This window comes from Folsomia candida, unplaced genomic scaffold (assembly GCF_002217175.1).
Source record: "Folsomia candida strain VU population unplaced genomic scaffold, ASM221717v1 Fcan01_Sc006, whole genome shotgun sequence".
NCBI classification, from domain to species: domain Eukaryota; kingdom Metazoa; phylum Arthropoda; class Collembola; order Entomobryomorpha; family Isotomidae; genus Folsomia; species Folsomia candida.
Genome location: NW_019091198.1, coordinates 8,525,468 through 8,545,602, shown reverse-complemented (window position 1 = coordinate 8,545,602; position 20,135 = coordinate 8,525,468). Strand labels below are relative to the sequence as shown.

Sequence of the window (20,135 nt, the reverse complement as noted above, 5' to 3'; positions counted from 1 at the left end):
AAAACACAAAACTACGTAATACACACGAATCTATTCACACGTCGCACTTTTCAAGGAGAACACGAAAGAAAGTTTTTTAAGTGTTCTTCTATTAGCGTGCTAATCACAACCGATTGAGTGGTTATCCCATTTTGAGAAGGGATGACAGCTACTTCAGTACAAATGTGTAATAATCATATAAATCTAGCGAGTAATTATATGAGAAAAATTTTGAATTTTAGGAAAACAACAGAAAATTCGAAAACTGTTTATTTAAAAAAAAACATCAGAGATTGGATAGTTTTTATGAAAAACTGGAGACGTAAACGAGCAAGCAATATATGAGAGCGATTCTGATTTTTTAGAAGAAAAAACTTATCAAATATTTGGAAACCTTTCATTAATTAAATATAAAAAGTAAATAATATAATAAAAATGCATAACAAAGTAATAAATAAATACCTATACTGCCGGAATTAAATATCTAAAATTCTAAGTTTTTGTAATCATGCCGTATTACGTACATAACTATAAGACGCGCATTTATCGTTGCATTTGGCAATGCAACTCTCCAACAAAGTCTATCAACCTCACCAGGACTAGAAAATCATTTAAAATGTTACTTGTTTGTGGTGTCATTCTGTGGGAAAATTATGGACACGTCGCGTTATTTAATTTATGGCACTCGTCACTTATTGGTGAATGACTCGATTATGGGTTCAGGCGTGAATAATTAAATTAAATGGACATTTTTGAGCAGCCTAATAAAGTAATCGTACGTATGTAATATTAGTACGTGTTGTTACATGTAAATTAATTGTAAATCGCAATTTGTTATAAGTGGACAGATTGAGAAAAAGTTCGTTAATTGAGTCAGCTCAACCACTTACAATCTACCTGAATTAATACTGAAAGGTTTCGAATACGAGTAATCGTCTGTGCTTTTACCAGAAATGGAAATAATTGTACTAACAAGTTGCTTGAAAAAATGTCGATCTTTTCTACAAAAAATGTTAATCAGGTCAAGAGTAAAAAAAAAGTACACGAGGACAACAGCGAGGTGATTCGTAACTAAATATGTGTCTATTTCCTGCTCAACTACTGCTACATACTTAAATCTGAGTCTGATCTGTAATTTTGATGAATTTGTGACGGTCTAATTTTATTAGAAGTGACATTGCCTAAGGGTGAAATTGATGGGGATCTATTTGCGAGGGGAGAGAGTGCGGGTGAGAAACTTGGCGAAATTGGACCGGATGCAAAACTCATCACGTTTGGAATTGGCGATCGTGGCAGAATTGGCAGTGGGGGCAGAGGTCCTGTTCTGGTGGGGATGTTGCCTCCTCCTCCTCGACCTCCCTTTACACTCCCACCACCACCACCAGCACTGCCACCACCAAAGTTCTGGTGGCTGCTCCCCTTGTCTGACGAGCTGCTGGAAATGTTGTTCGTCACGGTGGAGAGGATTCCACAATAAGTGGGCTCTGACCGGTTGGAGCCTTCCTTGAGGTGAGCAATTTCTGAGAATACATGAGCCAGCGGTTGGTACTGTGGACCCCAGTCGAGGAGGTAGTCCCAGTTGTAACTTCCTGCCAACTCCTCCTCATTGTGAACTATGGAACTAAGCGAGCCCGTGACGGAGGGCTGTGGAACATTTTTATACGTGACGCTACTATTTGACTTATTATCTTCTAAAATGGAATGGTGGTTGAGATCGTCCGAGATTTGTGAGATTTGTGAGTAGATTAAAGCGGATATGTCAACACCCAAGTTTTTATCGTCGTACAGGTGTAAATTATTATCCTTGTTATGAGCAAGTCCTCCATCTTCTGTAATATTTGGCCTAATTCCCAATCGTGCCAGGTATTCTTGAGTATTTTTTGCTGAGCTTTGCGATGCATTATCGTCATCGTCGTCATCTTGTTCCATTCCCCCGGCTCCTCCTCGAAGTCGCTGTTGCACCAAGGTCCCCTCGTTGATCATGCAGATCTCCTCATCCTCAACTTCTTCCCCGTCCTCTGCCGACCCCCTCCCACTCGAGGCAGAGTTGCTCTGGTCGGACAACTCGGAAATTGCATTGTTCATTCGCCGCCGGTCGTTGTTTCGAAGGTCCATAATGTTGCCGTAATGGGACCCGTAAATGCTGTCTTGTTTGTTGCCGCCGATCCGCATTGTTGTGTTTGCAGCGTAGTCTAACGTGTCAAAGTTGCTGTTGAACCCTTCACTCTTTCCCTTCTTGGACTGGCGTTTGTTCTTCATGTGCATTAGCAGGAAAATGGCACAGATGACGAACAATAGAAGAAGGGTGGCAACGAGTATGCCAAGAACCCAGTCGGTTGTGGATGAAGTGGCAACTTCCAGTTCCTGCAGAGCTTCGCCCAACACGGCTTCGACAGAAGTTTGAGAAGATTTAGACCCGTTTCGCCCCGATGAGGCCACAATTGCCAGGGTCGTGTTAATATTTGAAGTGGGCACCGTCTTCAGAATTAGATATCCGTTGGATGCATTCACCGCAAAGTTGGAATTTTGTTTGAGGAGATGGTAAGTTAGGAGGCCATCAGGGCCACGATCTTGGTCAATTGCTTCCACTCGGCCAATGATATGACCCGGCATTGCGTTTCTCGGGACGTCAAACTTGTAATTCTTTTGGATAAATTGGGGCACAAATTCATCCTTTGACTCAATTTCAATCTGTAACTTTGCAGTGGAAGATTTCCCACCAATGTCATTCGCTCGTACGATTAAATAGTATCGACTTTTCGATTCGTAGTCGAAAGCTGCATTCGTGGTGACGATGCCGGTGCTTGAAGCGATGGAAAATTTGTCCTTCCCATCCCCATCCAAAATTGAATACTGCAACTTTCCATAAATGCCCTTGTCCCCGTCCGTCGCTTTCACGGTGAACACTGTCGTTCCAATTGGTTCGTTCTCCCCAACGACGCCGACATAGGTCGGGAATAAGAACTTGGGTTCGTTGTCATTTTCATCGTCAATGGAAATGTCCACCATCGTAAAGTTCCATGATTTTTGGAAATTGTCCTGCTGTTCAATCGCTCTCACAACGATGCGGTAATTGTTATTAGATTGGTCAAAGTCTAAATTTTTCTTCAGAATGAGAACGCCCGACTTCCGATTCAGCTCCACAATGTTGTCATCATTGCCCGAAGTGATTTCATAATAAACTGTCCCGTTAGATTTGGAATCGGAGGCGTGAAGTTTGAGCAAAATGGTTCCGACTGGTTTACCCTCGTTCACTGTCACTTTATAGTTTAACTTGTCAAACATTGGGCCAGATTGGCTGTGAGAAATCACTTCCACTGTTAAATCAGTAAACGAGCTGCACTGCTCCAGGTTGACACAATCGGCAGAAATGACCAAGGTGAATAATGTCGGGCTGTTCTTGTCCAATGGTTTTGCCAGCACGACTTGCCCACTGTGACTGTTGACGGAAAAGTAGTCTCCGTCATTCCCAGAAACGATGGAATAGTGGTAATGCAAGCCTTTGACGAGTTGGTCTGTGCGCTCAACGGACAACTGGGTGACTGTACTTCCGGGTTTGGCATTCTGATTTATGACCGCTCTGTAAATAAATAAATAATTTAGATTTAATGTGACGCAGATTATTTTTCGTTGATTTTTTGTTAATAAATAATAAAGTTAGTGTACCTGTGCTTGGACTGAGAAAATTTGAGAATGTGAGATTGTGAAGGCCTGACTTCTATCCACAAGGTAGCTTCAGATGACAAGGACGGTTTGCCTTTGTCAGTAGCGACGACTATTAATTGTGAAAATGGTTTATCTCGGTGGTAAGACACGGTCGAGTTCAAATATATGACCCCAGAGTTTTCGTCAATGCGTAGAAATCTGGTTGACGTCTTGTGCCCCTTTGTAGCTCGCAAGGAATACTTGATTTCACCATTTACACTAGAATCCTTGTCTGTGGCGTTGACATGTCCAACCCTTCCTCCAATTTTGGCACCTTCTGCAAATTAGAGTTACGTTATTATAGGATCATGTCAAAGATATTTACATATTTTTTAAATTAACATGCACACGTACCGGACACAATGACTCGGTAGACATTTTTGGAGAATTGAGGTCGATGATCATTGTCATCCAAAACATTCACAGTCAACGTTGTATGCGCAGTATGAACAGTGTCGGAAACTTGAATCCTTGCCGTGTGTGTTTTCACAGATTCGAAGTCCAATGATTTAATTAAAGTCACACGGCCCGTGTATTTTCCAATGGAGAACATTCCCTCTGGATTTCCCTGATCCATAAAATCATAAACGAGGGTGGGATTCGTGTCTACGTCGTTGGCAACCATCGTTGTTATCAGCGTGCCCACCGGGGCGCTTTCCTTGACTGCGATAACGGAATGTGGAGGAAATACGGGGCTGCATATTTGAGAGAATTTGAATCATTATTAAATGTGAAACGGAAAAAGGTGTTGCAATGAATAATGTGTTTAACAAATGTTAAATTACCTCTGGTCTTGAATGTCAATTACGTTGACGTGGAGGTAACAAGTGCCTGTCATTTGGGGTGAACCCTCATCCGTTGCAATGATTGTTAGGCGATATTCATCAAGAATTTCACGATCTAGGACGATATTAGTTTTGACAATTCCCGAAAAAGGAGGCTCAATGAGGAACGCATTATCTCTGTTGCCATCAATGATGTGATACACGATATTGGCATTTGCTCCTTCGTCATTATCGGTAGCAGTGACCTGGGAAATGGCAAAAGTTTGGTTCGAAATTAGAAAATTGGGTAAAAAAAATACATTTCCTTAAATATAATGTAATGCAATAATATGTACCTGAGTAACAAACGTTCCCTTCGTATTGCCCTCCCACACGGAAGCGATGTAAGATTCTTGAGTAAAGTGAGGAAAGTTGTCGTTGACGTCGGAAAGTGTAATTTTGACAACTGTGTGAGCAAACTGAGACTGAGAACCTTCCGTTTTCCCTGAGATAACTAACTTGAATTCCGGTTGGCGTTCTCTGTCCAACCGCGTCGAGTCCTTTACACGAATCACGCCGGAACTTGACATAATTTCGAAGGCGTCATCCTCATTTCCACCAACAATTGCGTACTCGATGCTAGATTTTCGTCCATCGTTTCGCAAGGCCATAACCTGCAATAATTCAAAATTGTTTTATGAAACTAAATTGAAGTAAATAATACATACAACAATTTGAACAATTTGTACCTTTAAAACCTCTTTTCCAGCAGCAAAGTTCTCGAGAAGTGTTATTTCATACGAATTCTCTTGAAACTTGAGACTGTTTTGAGAATCGACGTCTCCAACATTGATAACCAACAAGGCCGTCGATGACAGAGAAGGAGTCCCGTGATCTTTGGCGATAACTTTAAGGTGGAAAACTCTACGTTCGGAACCCATACTTTTAACCGAGGTAACATGACCAGTTTGTGGATTTATGGAAAAATCTTGCTCAGACGATTCCAAACTGTATGTCAATTCTGCATTGATTCCTTCGTCCGCATCAGTTGCTACGACTTGGATGACGTTGTGGCCAGGTTTTGAAAGCGGTGGTATCTTGACCACCATTGGATTGTTCTTAAATTTCGGCCTGGATAAAATTAAGTATTGTTAGATGAGTTTAAAATATTGCAGTCGATAACGCTAAATTTGTTTCTGTTTGGGTTTTATTCTAACCTGTTATCGTTATAATCCGTGATTGTTAAGTGTACAGATGCTGTTGAAGATCTAGAGTCGTATAACCCTCCATCCGTTGCTGCCACCTCGAAGACATAACTGCTGATTTTTTCACGATCAAGAGTTCTAAAACATTGAATTATTATATGTGAAACCGATTATACATAAATTGTGTAAATCATAGGGCATTGTGCACTTACCCCGCAGTTAAAATTGCCCCAGTGGAATTATTAATTGTGAAATGCCAGTGACTCTCATTGTTCAAGGAATATTTTATAATTGAATTGACTCCGACATCCGCATCATTTGCCTGAGCTTTCAGCACCGTCGTTCCAATTGGCACATTTTCAGGGATGGACGCGGAATACATGGATTGGCCAGATTGCGACTCTTGTTGGAATGAGGGATGACTAACGCTTCGTAATAATCTGAATTGTTAAGATAAGAAATGCATTAGTCCAGGAAAATAGATCAACTTTTATCAATTGAATAACTCACAGTAATTCCTCCGACTTTGTTGGTGGCGCAAATACAATTGGCGAATCGTTCTCATCATCGACATGAATTGTAATGTTGCACGTGCTCTTTTTCGAAGGTGAGCCTTGATCTTGGGCAACAATTATGAGATTGTACTGACTCCTCCTCTCACGATCTAACGGTCTTCCAGTTAGTTTTCCAGAGTGAAGATCCACATTGAACATGCTCTCAACATTTCCGGCAGCAATGGTGAAAGTAACTTCCCCATTTTTACCAACATCAGGATCTTCCGCTGTGAAAACGTGAATAATGCCCAACTCATTGTTTTCAGGCACGGTCAAATCAGCACAAGAATCGTGGAAATTTGGCGAGTTGTCGTTATCATCAAGTACGTGGATTTGTACGATGGTCGTGTCATACACGTACAACTGCTTGGCGTCTTGTAGGTAAACGACCAAGGAGTATTCACTGCGCGTTTCACGGTCAATAAATTCAACCACTGTGATTTTCCCTGTGGTCGGATGAATCGCGAATTTCCCGTCGCCTTGACCCTCGAGAATTACGTATATTGTGCTATTGCGATCTGAAAGTTTGATTTAGTACAAATTTTATTTTAAACACATTTTCACTCAATTGTTACAAAATAAATGATCACTTTTCTTACCAGAATCACCCGTGGACACGGTCACAACTTGTGTACCGATGGCACAATTTTCCATAATTTTGGCGTCATATTTTTGATGGGAAAATCGTGGAGCATGAGATTTGTCCGCCTTCACACTAATCGAAAGAACCTGAGACACCACGTTTGGAGGAGATCCGTGATCAAATGCAGAAATGTTAAGTGAGTAACGTTTCACGTCACGTTTCAATGCTTTCGAAAGGGAAAGTCGTCCGTTGTCTTGATGCAGGTTGAAAATCCCTTCGTCATTTCCTGACACTATTTTATACGACACTTGGCCATACTTTAAAGAATCCAAGTCCTTGGCAATGACCGTGTGAAATTCTGCTTTCAAAGGTTCTAATTCGTAAATTTCCACGGAGGATGGAGAACTGAACACGGGTGAATTGTCATTTTCGTCTTGAACGACGATATTCACGGTCACAGAACTATTGAGGCGATCCTCTACTTGGATGGCTTGATCTGTGGCGGTAACGACCAGAATGTACGAACTGCAAGCCTCATAATCCAGTGGGGACTGGAGGTACAACGTTCCAGTCAACATATTTATACGAAATTTCTGCTGGGGTTCTTGGTGAAAAATTCCATAGTGGACAACTCCATTCAGTCCTGGGTCATTGTCAACGGCGACAAAATTCCACACTGGAGATCCAACTAAGGTATTCTCTGACACGATGAAAATTGTGGGGTCTTCGGCGAACTGGGGCCTTTCGTCGTTCACATCCAAGACGTCCACTTCCACGGACACTGTTGCTTCGCTGAAACTATACGGCGTTTGTAACGTTGCTTTCACTTTGATTATGAAATGTGGCACTTTTTCATAATTGAGCTTATTTGCGACAAGCAAAGCACCAGTTGTTGCGTGAATGTCGAATGACTCGTGATTTTCACCTCCGAAGATGCGATAATACACTTGAGGTTTTCCATAAGTTTGGTCTGCACTGACAGGAATTTTGCCCACGGTGTAGCCAACTGTTGCATTTTCGTACACCTGTAAATCATTTAGTAAAGTATTATGTGCATAATCCCACAGATTTATTAGTCTCATTGTTTGACTGGTTAGTGATTTACCTTAAATCGCAGTTTTGATGGCACAAAAAGAGACTCTGATCTTCGATCGGTTGAGTCAACTACTTCAACTCTGTAATCTCGAATGGACTCTCGAGAAGGCGATCCGTGATCTCGAGCACGAATTTGTAAATTGTAAAAGGTTTTAGAGCTTCGGGAAAGAATTCTCTTAGTTCTGAGAACACCGGTGTCCTTGTCGATCTCAAAATAGTCTGTGCAATAATTGTATTTTAAATTTACGAAAGTAAATTCAATACGAAAAATATACAAACGTAAAGTTTACCATTGGAAAGGTGATATGAAATCTTGGCGTTCTTTCCTTCGTCCGAGTCTGTCGCCACAATGGTGACCACTTCAGTACCAACTGGAAGACGTTCTCTGATCGTGATGGAATCTTGGTCTGGTTCAACAATCAAAGGATCGTTGTCGTTGTCATCGGACAACATAACTTGAACAATGACTTCGGATTGCTGTGGAGGATTTCCTTGGTCAATTGCAACTGCTTGGAGCTCGTGCATGGACTGCTTTTCTCGGTCAAGGGATGATTTTGCAGTTATAGTTCCTACATATTCATGCATAGTTTAGTATAATAGTGCTTAGCGAATATTATTTCAAATTACTCTTAAATTATGCATAACAGCATTACCTTTTGTATCGTCAATAACAAAGTCGGGGTGTTGTGGCTGAAGAAAGTATCGTATGGCACTATTTTCTCCAGTGTCTCTGTCATGTGCGGTAACATGGCCGATGACAATTCCTGGCTCATTGTTCTCTCGCATGGTAAACTTGAAGATTTCCTGTGCACAGAAGCAAGTTTTCATTAGATTTGAAATTTTATACGTAAGACACATTTGATAAGTACTTACCCTTTCAAATTTGGGAGAGTTGTCATTTTCATCCAAAACCTTAATGTGGACTGTGGCAGTTGAGGAGAGTGCGGGTATACCGTGATCAGTGGCAATGATTTTGACAATAAATTCGTCCTGAACTTCTCTGTCGATGAGCTCTTTCAAGTAAATGATTCCGGTTGAGGGGAAAACGCCAACCACGTTTTGAAGTGCTGATTCCTCCACCTTGTAGCTCACTCTAGCATTGTTTCCAAAGTCCTCGTCTAGTGCAATTACCTGAAAAAAGGTCACCAGGGTTCAGTCGGATGAAGTCAGATAAGTAGTTAACTAACGCTATAGAAAAGTTGTTAAAACACACCTGAGTGATTTCGGTATTCAAAGGCAACGACTCGGTAACATTGACGTGATACTGCATGATATCATTGTCGTCAGATCTGGACACAATTTGAAAAAAATCATTAGTAAAATCGTGTACTAAAAAATTTGCATTAAAATTTAGAAAACGATCAATGGAAAAAAATCACTTTCTTACATTTGCAGTGTCAACCTTGACGCGACATCCACCACGTGAACCACCACATAAAACTCTGCCTTCACCATTGTTGGGATTTGGTTGTAGGCAATAATGGTCAGTTCATGTTTGGTAATATTTCGATAGAGAGTTGTCGTCGTGCTAATTATTCCCGAGTCAGCATCGATTTGAAAGTCATCCGATGGAGGTTGCATTTGGAACTTGATTGCACCATTTTGATTCTTATCCTGTTTTGTCAACCGACCCACAAATGTTCCCGAAGAAGATTTCTCCTTCACCATAAACGTGTACCGTTTCTGAAAATTCAAATGATGAGATAAATTTGTAAAACGGACAACTTGCGCATAAAATTAAGATTGGTCATCATTGTTGTTTCTTAATACCTTGAACCAAACGGGGGCGTTATCATTTGCATCTTGCACTTCCACGTGGACCGTCAGACTTTCCGATGATTTCGCAGGTGAACCATTATCCCGAGCTTTGATCACAATTCCGAATTCTTTCATCGTCTCGTAATCCAGTGGCCTCTGGAGAGTCAATAAACCCCGGAATTTATCAATTTTGAACATTCCGAACGGATTTTGCACAAGGGTGTAGGTGACATCCCCATTTTCTCCACTGTCCTCATCAAATGCTTGAGCAACATAAACAATGGATCCAACTTCGGCCGTTTCAGGAATCCAAATTTTGATCTCGGTAGCCTCGAAACGAGGATTATTGTCGTTAGTGTCAGAAACTCGTACTTCCACTTGACAATAGCTAATAACTTCGTGCTGGTCCAGTTTGGCTTGTACGTTGAGAAAGAAACGTGGGTGTTCTTCATGATCCAGTTTGCTCGCAACTTTTATATTGCCAGTGTACTGGTCAATTGTGAAGTATGCTTTAGAATCTCCAGAGACAATGGAATACCGTACTCTTCCACTCCCTATTTTTTTAAGGAAGCACATGTGTAAGGAAAATATTTTGGAAATAATGCTACAAACAATAAAATGTGAATGCTCACCTGACGCACCTGACGCACTCACAGCTCCCACCGAAGATTGGACATTGAGATCCTCCGGAACGCTGAATACGTAGCGTTGCCTTTGGAATATGGGAGCTTGAGAATTGGATCCAAGCATGTGCACGGTGACTTCCGCGTTCTGATCAGCCATTTGATTATCCCCGTCGCGAGCGGTGACTCGGAGACGATAAATTTTACGAGATTTGAACGATTCACGAACCATGGATATTTCCCCAGAGATTTTATTAATGGAGAACAAGCCTTCCTCATTCCCTTCTACGAAGGAGTATGTAATGTGGCCAAATTTGGACGAATCGCTGTCAGTGGCTGCCACCGCCACGATCGGACTGGACGGGAGGGAGCCTTCTTTCACGGTGACGCTAAAGCTTCGTGGATAAAATATGGGCACGTTGTCATTTTCGTCGAGAAGTTGAATGTTTACCACGGCGGTGGAACTGAGGCCTCCTAAATAATGATTTCGCGTTTTATATTTCGTAGTAATGAATGATGACACAAAGTGGTGCATAATATATTTAAATAGCTCAAACCTGTGTCTGACGCGGAGACGAGGATTTGATAGACATGCTTCTTTTCATAGTCTAATGGACCAGAGACACAAATTTCTCCAGATTTCGAGTTGACTGAAAATGGCAATTCAGAAGGGACAGACTCCAAGACGTTGTAGGATAATTCCGCGTTGATCCCACAATCTGGATCGCTGGCGGAGACCTGATAGATAATTAAATTGAGGAAAAATTAACATCAACTTTTGAGCAATTCATACCTAATTCAAATTTAAAACTAAATGAGTTCCATATTTATTCATGATGTCAACTCTTCAAACTTATTTTGTGCATTATACTTAATACGCAATAAGATTGCTATTTTTGGTATGCACACACGTAACATCTTAATTTGCACAAGAGTCGTCTTCGTAATATGCGCAGACCACTTATATCTTAACCAATTATGAAAAAATTGCAGATTTCTTCCCCTGCATGGAGTTAATAAGGCAGGTGTGGTGGATGCAGAAAGAAACAATGCCATCCTTCGTAAATTATATGCTTTGCAATATCCTCTCTCTCTCTCTTGTCTGTCATTTTCTATTTGTACAAGAAAAAATGATGCAGTTTATTTAATGAGTGACTTGTTGCGAGGGCAAATTGTTGTGGAGGTTGGCTCGCATTTACCAGTACAAAAGGGAGATGGGAACACAAGATGCATAAAGAAAAGGTCATTTATAAGCAATAAGCAGTCTCCATGAAAATAATGCTGCTCGTTTCTGGGACATTTGGGAACAAAGACTTTTATATCCACCAACCACGCCCACTCTCCTTTTTCAGCATCAAGCCAAGTCAAGTGGCTGACTGGCTTCGTCTTCTGCCCATTCTATACAGTTTTATGTAATGCTTGTGTGTACCCAGGGTGGGAAGTCTTGGAGTGTCATCAGTTTTCGTCGTCGTCGTTGTGTGGGTACGTCACCTGCAGTATTTACAAGATCTCTCACACACAGCATCTCTCTCTCTCCCTTGGGAAAAGTGGTTGTTGAATGTTTTGTCTGGCGTCCCTGCTTTAATTTTTCGAGAGTCATGGAAGCCGAAGGAGTTGAATGTTGTTGGTGAAATGATGCAAATAATGGAAAATCAGAATGTTGAGGTTATTCGAAAGAGTAGAAGCAGCATGGATGTGCACGCATAAGGCAAAGAAGAAGAAGAAGGCAGACCCAGACAGGGACGGAGATGATGATGATGATGATGATGATGAAATTGAGGATGATTACATGTTGGAGGAAGAGGACAGAGGAATTTCCCACGAAAGGAGAGTTAAGAAATTGGTGGAACTGGCATAATGTGAAATTACGGCCGGAATGATTGTGTGTCATTTAGCTCAGTATAAACAAAGACATAAGACGAAGACGAAGCACGATAGAGAGAAAGGGATGTAGAAAAAGAAATGGTATTAAAGGCTGTTGTGAATCGAGGAGGACCCACTCGTCCAGTAATTTCTGTACGGATTGCAGCCAGTAAATATGTAGTTAGAGGAGCGAAGCCTATATTTATGTGGAGCCAATGGAAGGAACCAGTCCTTCTCAATGTTCTTCTCAAAAGCAAACCTGACCAGCAAAGAACAAACCAAACGAACGCAAAGAGCACAAACCTACCTGCCTCACGTACTCTCGCTCTTTCTCGTGTATATCAGACATCGGAATTATTATGGAGAGAAGACCATCATCTCATTCCTTGGTCGTCTTACTTGCCTAATGGCCAATACACTTTGCTCGGCTACACACCTGAGGAAGATTCTTGCCCACCATCATCCCCACACCACCACCATCATCAGCAATCACCACCTTTTCTTTTAAAGCTCCTTCTTCGTCTTCTTCGAGGAATTTACAACACAACCACCTTTTTCAGTCTCGCCAACAAACCCACCAACCAACCAACCAACCATCCAACCTAACCAATAATTGCCTGCTCACCTGAGGAACTTTTCGGTTTTTACTTGGACGACCCTACCCTTGCTGCATGTACGTAATATGCCTCTGATGCAGCTTCTCCTCCTCCTCAGAAACCCAAAATCATCATTTTATCCCTCTTCGAAATCATCCTCTTCCGGGGGAAATTAATCAGAGTACTTAATGCAGGCAGGCAGGCGCATATATCTGGATGCCACAAGAAGACCTCACGTATAACCCACCAACCACTGAGAGACTGTCACCACCGCGTCACCAATGACATGAAATGATGATGGCATCCCTTACTTATGATGAAGTGAGTTGTCTTCCTCTAACCTTTTCTCCCCCCTTTTGCTAATTGTCACTATTTTAAGGGCCTGGGGGAAGTTGCTTAGAAATCACGTCAACTTTGACGATAAAATTCAGCAATGCACAAGAGAGCAGATTTTTTAAATTATGTTTAATGCGTTAATCATATCTTTAGATTTTACTTGAGTTTTTTTTGACGATCTGCCCTCTTGTGCAGTGGAGATATTTGGTCGTAAAGTGAGGACAAATTGGCTTAGAATTGCCAAATTAATGGCAGGAATTGCATTTTGAGTATCCATGGAACAAAAGAAACAACTTTTTTCAAAAACTTGAGGGAAACTTTTTCAAAAGCAGTGACAAAACCAAAGCTTTTGAACGTGAGTGTCCCATAGAAACGGTGTCAATTAATTGTGGTCGTAACCTAACAGAGCGATAATAATCTTGGGGCCCTGGCAATTATTGTTGCTAACATAAAATCAAGTAAATCTTCCCCCGGGCCCTTAAGCTCCACGACATAACCAAGCGTCAAGATTTCTGTCTCATTTTTGACATGTTGACATTAATTTTCTTCTACTAATTGCAAATGCCGGAGACAATGCGTATACGTATTTCATGCATAATAACAGTAAGAGTAACACTAGGAAATGTACATACCTTGAGTAAGCAGGTGCCATATGGGGCCGTCTCAAGAACGGAGGCGTTATAAAATCCTTGGTTGAAAACTGCAAAAATAGAGAGACAATTGAGCATCATTTAAGTTCAGATACGTATTTAGTCATTATATTGGCTCATTTATTTATGCATATAAAATGCGTAGAGTGATTTTTAAAATAGCCCCCAAGTAAGTTTGCCACGTTGTGCGCTGGGTGGGAGGGAGTAAGTAGTCTTTTGATATCACATTACACACAGGATTGATATCCAGGTGAACACTAAACACTTTTGAAGAGAGTGCGTGACACAGTGAGTGTTCTTTCCTCGCAGTTGTAGGTAAAAATGGTTTATTGCCATTTGAAAAGCTATAAGGTTGTCTCACTTTATTCCAGATTAGTCGTCGTAGAATATTTATTGTCGCTGCTCTTCCTCGCTTGTTGGGAACAGTTATCTGGTTGCTTGTCCTACCCTAATGGAACCTCGTGCCTGCCTCTTCTTCTTGTTCCACCAACTTCCATTGTGCACAAGAAAAGAGCTTTTGGCACCCTTGGAGCTTCAACAACCTCATGTGGTTATACAAGTTGCTCGCAGGTTCCATGAAAATTTGTTCCCTTAGCTCCACTAAATCCTACAAGTGTTAAAAAACCAATGACACCTGATTGAGATTAATGCTCTGTGAGAAAAGTCGTAAAAAATTCGATCCCGAGCCCTTTGACACTCGCTCTTATTGCACTCAAATTGCTTTCTTCCAAGTAATTCCCACCTCCACCCAGAGCAGAACGCAAGCCTTGAAGGAAGAACGACCCTGCCAGCATATGCATGCAATATTCGTGTTATACTCGTATTACCAACTGGACTTGAGGGATACTTGTTGTTGTGGACGATTCTGCTACTGTTACTTATTCCCGATTTTAGGGGTCAATGAGAAAAATAAAAAGTGTGAACAACAAGGAACAAATTGACTTTTCATGTCTTAGGTTTCCTGACAACTCCATTCTGTCACAGGTGCCGACAAAGTTCAAAGTTATTATTATTATTATTATTAAAGTTGACACTATGGATGGAGTAATAAGCAAACAATTCCTTCACAAACAGGGCAATATCGGCACTCGTTTGTGTTCGCTTTTTTACATTTTAAGTCGCTCACACCTCGCTCTCAAGAGAATAATAAGAGAGAGAGCATATTTGTTGAGAAGAAGGAAAAGCAGTATTAAATAAATGGTAGCATCACGTAGCCTCAAGTCATATTCCGACTTACTTACTTTTAATATGTGCATCTTATTTTCGTAGCGATCAACTTTCCCATTATGTAGATCAACGAAAGCAAATTTACGAGTTTGGAATTACTTGTCAAAATTATTCACAAAATAAAGAAGTAAATACTGAATTTTTTAATGAGTTTGACATATTTTCCAAAATTTGCTTGTCTTTTGAGGTATTTTTTATTTTTGAACGAACAAATTTTAAAAAAGATGAGAATATGCTGCCTCCGGAATGGAGTGGAATCAACCTGTTTTTTTTGTGCGTATGGTTGAATAAAAACCCTGAAAATAATACTAAACAACAACAAAGGAACAAGAGCAGCGGCTTACTTGGAGTATCGTTGGTATCAATTAAGTGCACCACCACAGTTGCACTTCCTGTCAGTGGGGGTTTCCCAGAGTCCTTGGCGAGCACGGTGATAATCGGGGTGGGATCAATCTCACAGTCAACGTGAGACTTGGTCGTGATCACCCCCGTTTCCTCATTTATTTCAAACCAATTATGGGTTTCAGGGGTTGAGACGAGTTCGTACAGAATTTGGGCATTGTCTCCAGAATCCTCGTCTCGAGCTTTCACTTGAATCACTACCGAACCTGGTTCAGCCATTTCCAACACGCTGGCATGATACTCTTCCACCTCGAAGGTGGGAGCACTGTCGTTATCATCTTCGACGTAAATGGTGAATTTCGTGGAGGCATTGAGATAAGGGTTGCTCTTATCTTTGGCCACAACCATTAGAGTAAAACTTGGTTTGATTTCACGGTCCAGTTTTTTAGAACCCACGACCAAGTACACGGCACTGTTCACTGTCTCGAGGCCAAAGTACGAGTCTCCTCCCTCGAGGGAGATGCTGACATTGTTGTACTCCTGCTTCGTGTCGGGGTCAATGATGCTTATCCTGGCGACAAACTCGCCTACTTGCGCTTTTTCAGAGACTTTGGGAGGCGAGTCATCGGATTCTCCTGAAAAAAGGATTACGATATGCATTGAGAGTGAGTGAGAGAGGGAGAGAGAGAGAGAGAGAGATTGAGGACAAGATACGGGGTGTGGGTTACATTGCATTGAGTAGTTAATTAGGGATTAAGGGATGTTCAAATGGCATTCTCATGTTTGAGAAGATAGTTGATGTCCCATCATCACCTATCCAGTCAAAGCCTTTCAATACTTTCAATGATGTGTTGACAGAAAAAGCTGCTTTTATGGCCTTGAAATGATTAGACTAATCGTTAATCAACGTGGCAAAAAGTGTTGGTCACTACACCCTGTCGGTTGAGGTCAGAATAAATAGATGTGGTTTTCTCGTCTCAACACTTTCTCATCCATTCTCCTGGTTTTTGTAATGAGCTGGGACCAACCACTATAATATAATACATTATGATAATCGGCTCCCTCTTTTGTTGCAACAATCTATAATGAGCTTATAATGCTTCTCCAATATCTGCTCCGTCCAATATCCAATCTCCCCACCACTCTAAAGCTTTTGATTGTTTCCTTCCAAACAAATTTGTACATGGATCGAGAATAATTTATACTGCGAGGGAACGACTTTCATTAAAGATTAATCTTTATCTCGCGCTATAATAGCAATAAAAATTTAATGTGGTAGAATTTTGAAAGGTTTTCTTGAACAATCAATAATGTTGTGAAAATTGGCCATTCTGAGTGAATGATAATAAAATGAAAATAAAATGCAATACTAAAACTTGAGTTTTTTCAAGAGAGAAAGGATTGTGTAATGAATTATTGTTATGGTGTTGAGTATGCTATTGAGTGAGGTACATAAGAATTCTTTTGGAATTTTTTAAAGAAATATTGAAATCCAATTACTTACCTGAGAAGAAGCTGACGTTAATTTCCATTTGATTATCGTTCAAATCGAGGACGCGGATTGTCACGAAAACGGTAGTTTCCAAGGGCTGGATTCCACTGTCTCGAGCCACAACGACAAGCTCGTAGGCTTCTTTCGTCTCAAAATCGAGGGGCCCATTGACATATATCATTCCCGTGTTTCGATCGATTCTGAACACGGAATCCTTATCCGTTTGTCGCCGATTGATGGAGTAGCTAACTTGGCCGTTCAGACCGTCGTCAATATCGGTGGCAAAGACTTGGAGCACACCTGTTCCAATACTGGCGTTTTCGGGCACCGTTCCAAAATATCGACTCTGGTTGAGAGTGATGTCCTCAGAGTCGCTGGACGCATAAATCTCAGAGGTTGACACACTGTTGAGAGTCAAGGTGACTAATTAAAATTCATGACTTATTAAAGAGAGAGAGGAAGAGAGGAAGGAAATAAAAGGAGGATTTCAATATGCAATAAAATAATTACAAGCTGCATGAAAATTATCATAAACATATAAACTTAATTAGCATGCAACTTGGCGTCATTACAAACACTTTTCATGCCATTTGTATCGCATGAAAAAGTGTTAAAACACTTATACCGTGGAATGCCGTGGGTACAAGTATTATGCAAGTGTGAGTAGTTGCTGATAGTTGCTGATGGCTGGCTACTCTTGCATACCTGATAAACTTCTACCTCCCACATGGCAATAACCTAAAACTAATGCAAACTCTATGAAGAACTGTCATACTGGCAGAAAGTTAGTGCAAGTGTCATTAAGAGTGAGAGAAAAGATAATGGATTGTTAATGTGTGAAACGCTCATTTACCGTGGGAATTGCCATATCGGCGCGTTGTCATTCTGATCCGAAATGGTAATGTTGATTGTCATTTGGCCTTTGAGAGGGGGCACTCCTCCATCAAACGCCTCGATCAAAAGGCTGTACGACGGGGTGGTTTCTCGGTCCAGAAAGCCGTTCACCTGCAGGTCCAAGTACAACACGCCGTCTCTTTCCCGATGGGATGAGAGGCGAAAAGCGTTGTTCACATTTCCAGCCGAAATTGTGTATCTTTGCGTATTATAGTTCTCGAGATCTTTGTCCCTTGCCGGTTGCAGGGTTCGTTTCACATCTCGCGGCGTATTTTCTGGAAATTCTACCGTCATGAAGGACCTCGGGAATTCGGGAGAGTGGTCATTTTCATCCTTGACACGAATAATGACGCGAATATTTTCCCCCGATAAAGGGATGGCGACGAGGGAGTACGAATCCCGGGTTTCACGGTCTAACTGAATCCGGGTAAGAATCTCGCCATTGCTCTGATCAATGTTGAGATCCGAGTCCACCGCACTCCCCGGACTGGGAACTATCAAGTAGGGTGGTGGCGGTGGGGGGTGCGACGAGCCTGGCACGGGTTTCCCGATGAACCCGATACTCGTACCGACAGGCACACCCTCTGAAATCTCAAACTCTTGGATCACTTCACCTCCACTGCTTGGAACCAACCCCACAAAAAGAATGGTTACGGCGAGCGGCAGGAAGTGAATGGGGGAAGCGTCGTCCGTGCCATACCGGCAGCGAAGGCGCGCCTCGTCACTACTTGACAGCGCACTATATTATGTCAATTTGTTAAAAATAATGGCAGTTTCTTCTTCCGTGTAGGAGGACATGTCGGCGTCACGGTATCTTCCGGCACACACGGCTACATATGAACACACGTAAATACACTACCACTGACACATTATTATATTACGACGACGATGAAGATAATGACACAAGACACAAAGTCAGAGATGACACATGTTTTTTAGAGGTTCGTGCACACCAAGTTGTTTTCTAAATATTCCCATCGTTTAGAGTGTGGGACAGAGAGAGAGAGCACCTCTGATTCGGAGCGGTATCCAGACTGTTATGAAGTGGTCACTTGGTTTTTGGTGGGTATTGCTTCACACCTGAGAAGAAGGATTTGTGGTAGCAATAAGGCAATGAGGGAGCCCGAGTTGTAAATGAGGTGGCGAGGAATTGGATAATGTGTCCTCATTGTCAATTCCTCCACTTCTTGTTGTTCTTCTCCTCCTGAGAGACTTTTTGAAAGTGATAAGACGACGAGCAGAGAAAAGAGGGATGGATGGATGGATGGATGAGAGCATAGGAAAAAGCAGGTTGTTGGTGGATCCATGTAGGAATAAGGTGTTGCATGCATGCATAGATAGCCACATAGCGATGTACATGAATATACTGTAGAGTCCTGTTGCATTCAACAGTGGTACATAGATACACATGGGTCCGTGGCCTTAACTCTCTGGCGTACTCACTTTTGTTGTAATACTTGTATGGACGAGGAAAAAATTGCCTAAAGACAAGTCGAAGAGTGAGTTTTATCATCATGATGAACCACATCGCATTCATCCACAACACATCGAGAGTGAAGTTAAGTAGTGGAAGAAGAAGAAGAGGGAGAAGTTGGTTAGATTGGAAGGTATGTGGACCTTGGTTGTTGGTGGAATAATGAGCCAGGCAGGTAAAAAGACAGGTAATGATAGAGAACCTCAAGAAAGAAGAAAACCCCTTGTAGCAGCAGACCACAAATTCCTTCGCTCTCTCTCCTCCTCTGTCTTTACCTTGTTTTTATTCCAGTTTCTTATTAGAGTACTTTTTCTCCTCTCCGTGTAATGATAATGGAGCCCTTCCTTCCTCCATCCATCCACTCTTCGTCTTCGCCTACCTTCCTACCTTCGTGGTCAGTACAATTAAGGTGTATCATCAGCAACAGGTACCACCACCACCACCAGCACCAGTACCACCACTTATTATTACTTGAGATCCTCTCCCTCTCTCGCTATTCTTATCTATCCACGACCCAGAGATTGCATAGGAAAGACTTTTAGAGTGGTAATGGTGCGTTGGTTGTTGCTTTTTGCCTCCGAGACATTTCTCCCCTTTACCTGAGCAGAAGACCAAGAAGAAGAAGAAGAAGAAGAGACCGGCACAGGTAGAAAAGAGAGTGGTAGAAAAGAAAAATTGCCCCAAACAACCCAGCTCCATCATCATTATAATGGTATCTGAGTTGTTATTTCACTCACTCTTGAGCTGGTGCGGAGTGAGTGGTATTTGGAGAATACCAACGAGTAAACGAGCAAAGTGATGAGATCCGGCCGGAAAGGCGTACAAGAAGGCTCGCCAACATGAGATTTTTTCAAATCACTCTCTCTCCCCAAAAACATGTCATTTGCCAACCCTGCTACAGCCACATACATACTTTGCTCCGTCTTAAATCTATCCATCATCCAGACCGTTTGAGACAGAAGAGTTAAAAGAAAAGGCGAGACATGCGAGCGAGC

At 41.7% G+C, this 20,135-nt stretch overlaps 1 protein-coding gene across 1 annotated transcript; it reads right to left on the bottom strand.

Moving 5' to 3' along the window:
• Positions 1-616: 616 nt before the first annotated feature.
• Positions 617-18,835, bottom strand: LOC110851066 (protein dachsous). The gene is made up of 24 exons (XM_035852756.1): positions 18,747-18,835; positions 17,626-18,405; positions 16,785-17,176; positions 15,283-15,915; positions 13,694-13,761; positions 10,824-11,004; positions 10,276-10,740; positions 9,656-10,197; positions 9,273-9,568; positions 9,099-9,174; positions 8,759-9,016; positions 8,539-8,689; positions 8,176-8,454; positions 7,896-8,104; positions 6,807-7,815; positions 6,164-6,725; positions 5,866-6,093; positions 5,666-5,791; positions 5,198-5,579; positions 4,805-5,122; positions 4,470-4,714; positions 4,039-4,379; positions 3,646-3,961; positions 617-3,559 (listed from the first exon to the last, which is right to left on the bottom strand). The coding sequence occupies exons 1-24, from the start codon at positions 18,833-18,835 to the stop codon at positions 1,084-1,086; spliced, it is 10,422 nt and encodes a 3,473-aa protein (XP_035708649.1). The 3' UTR covers positions 617-1,083.
• Positions 18,836-20,135: the final 1,300 nt, after the last annotated feature.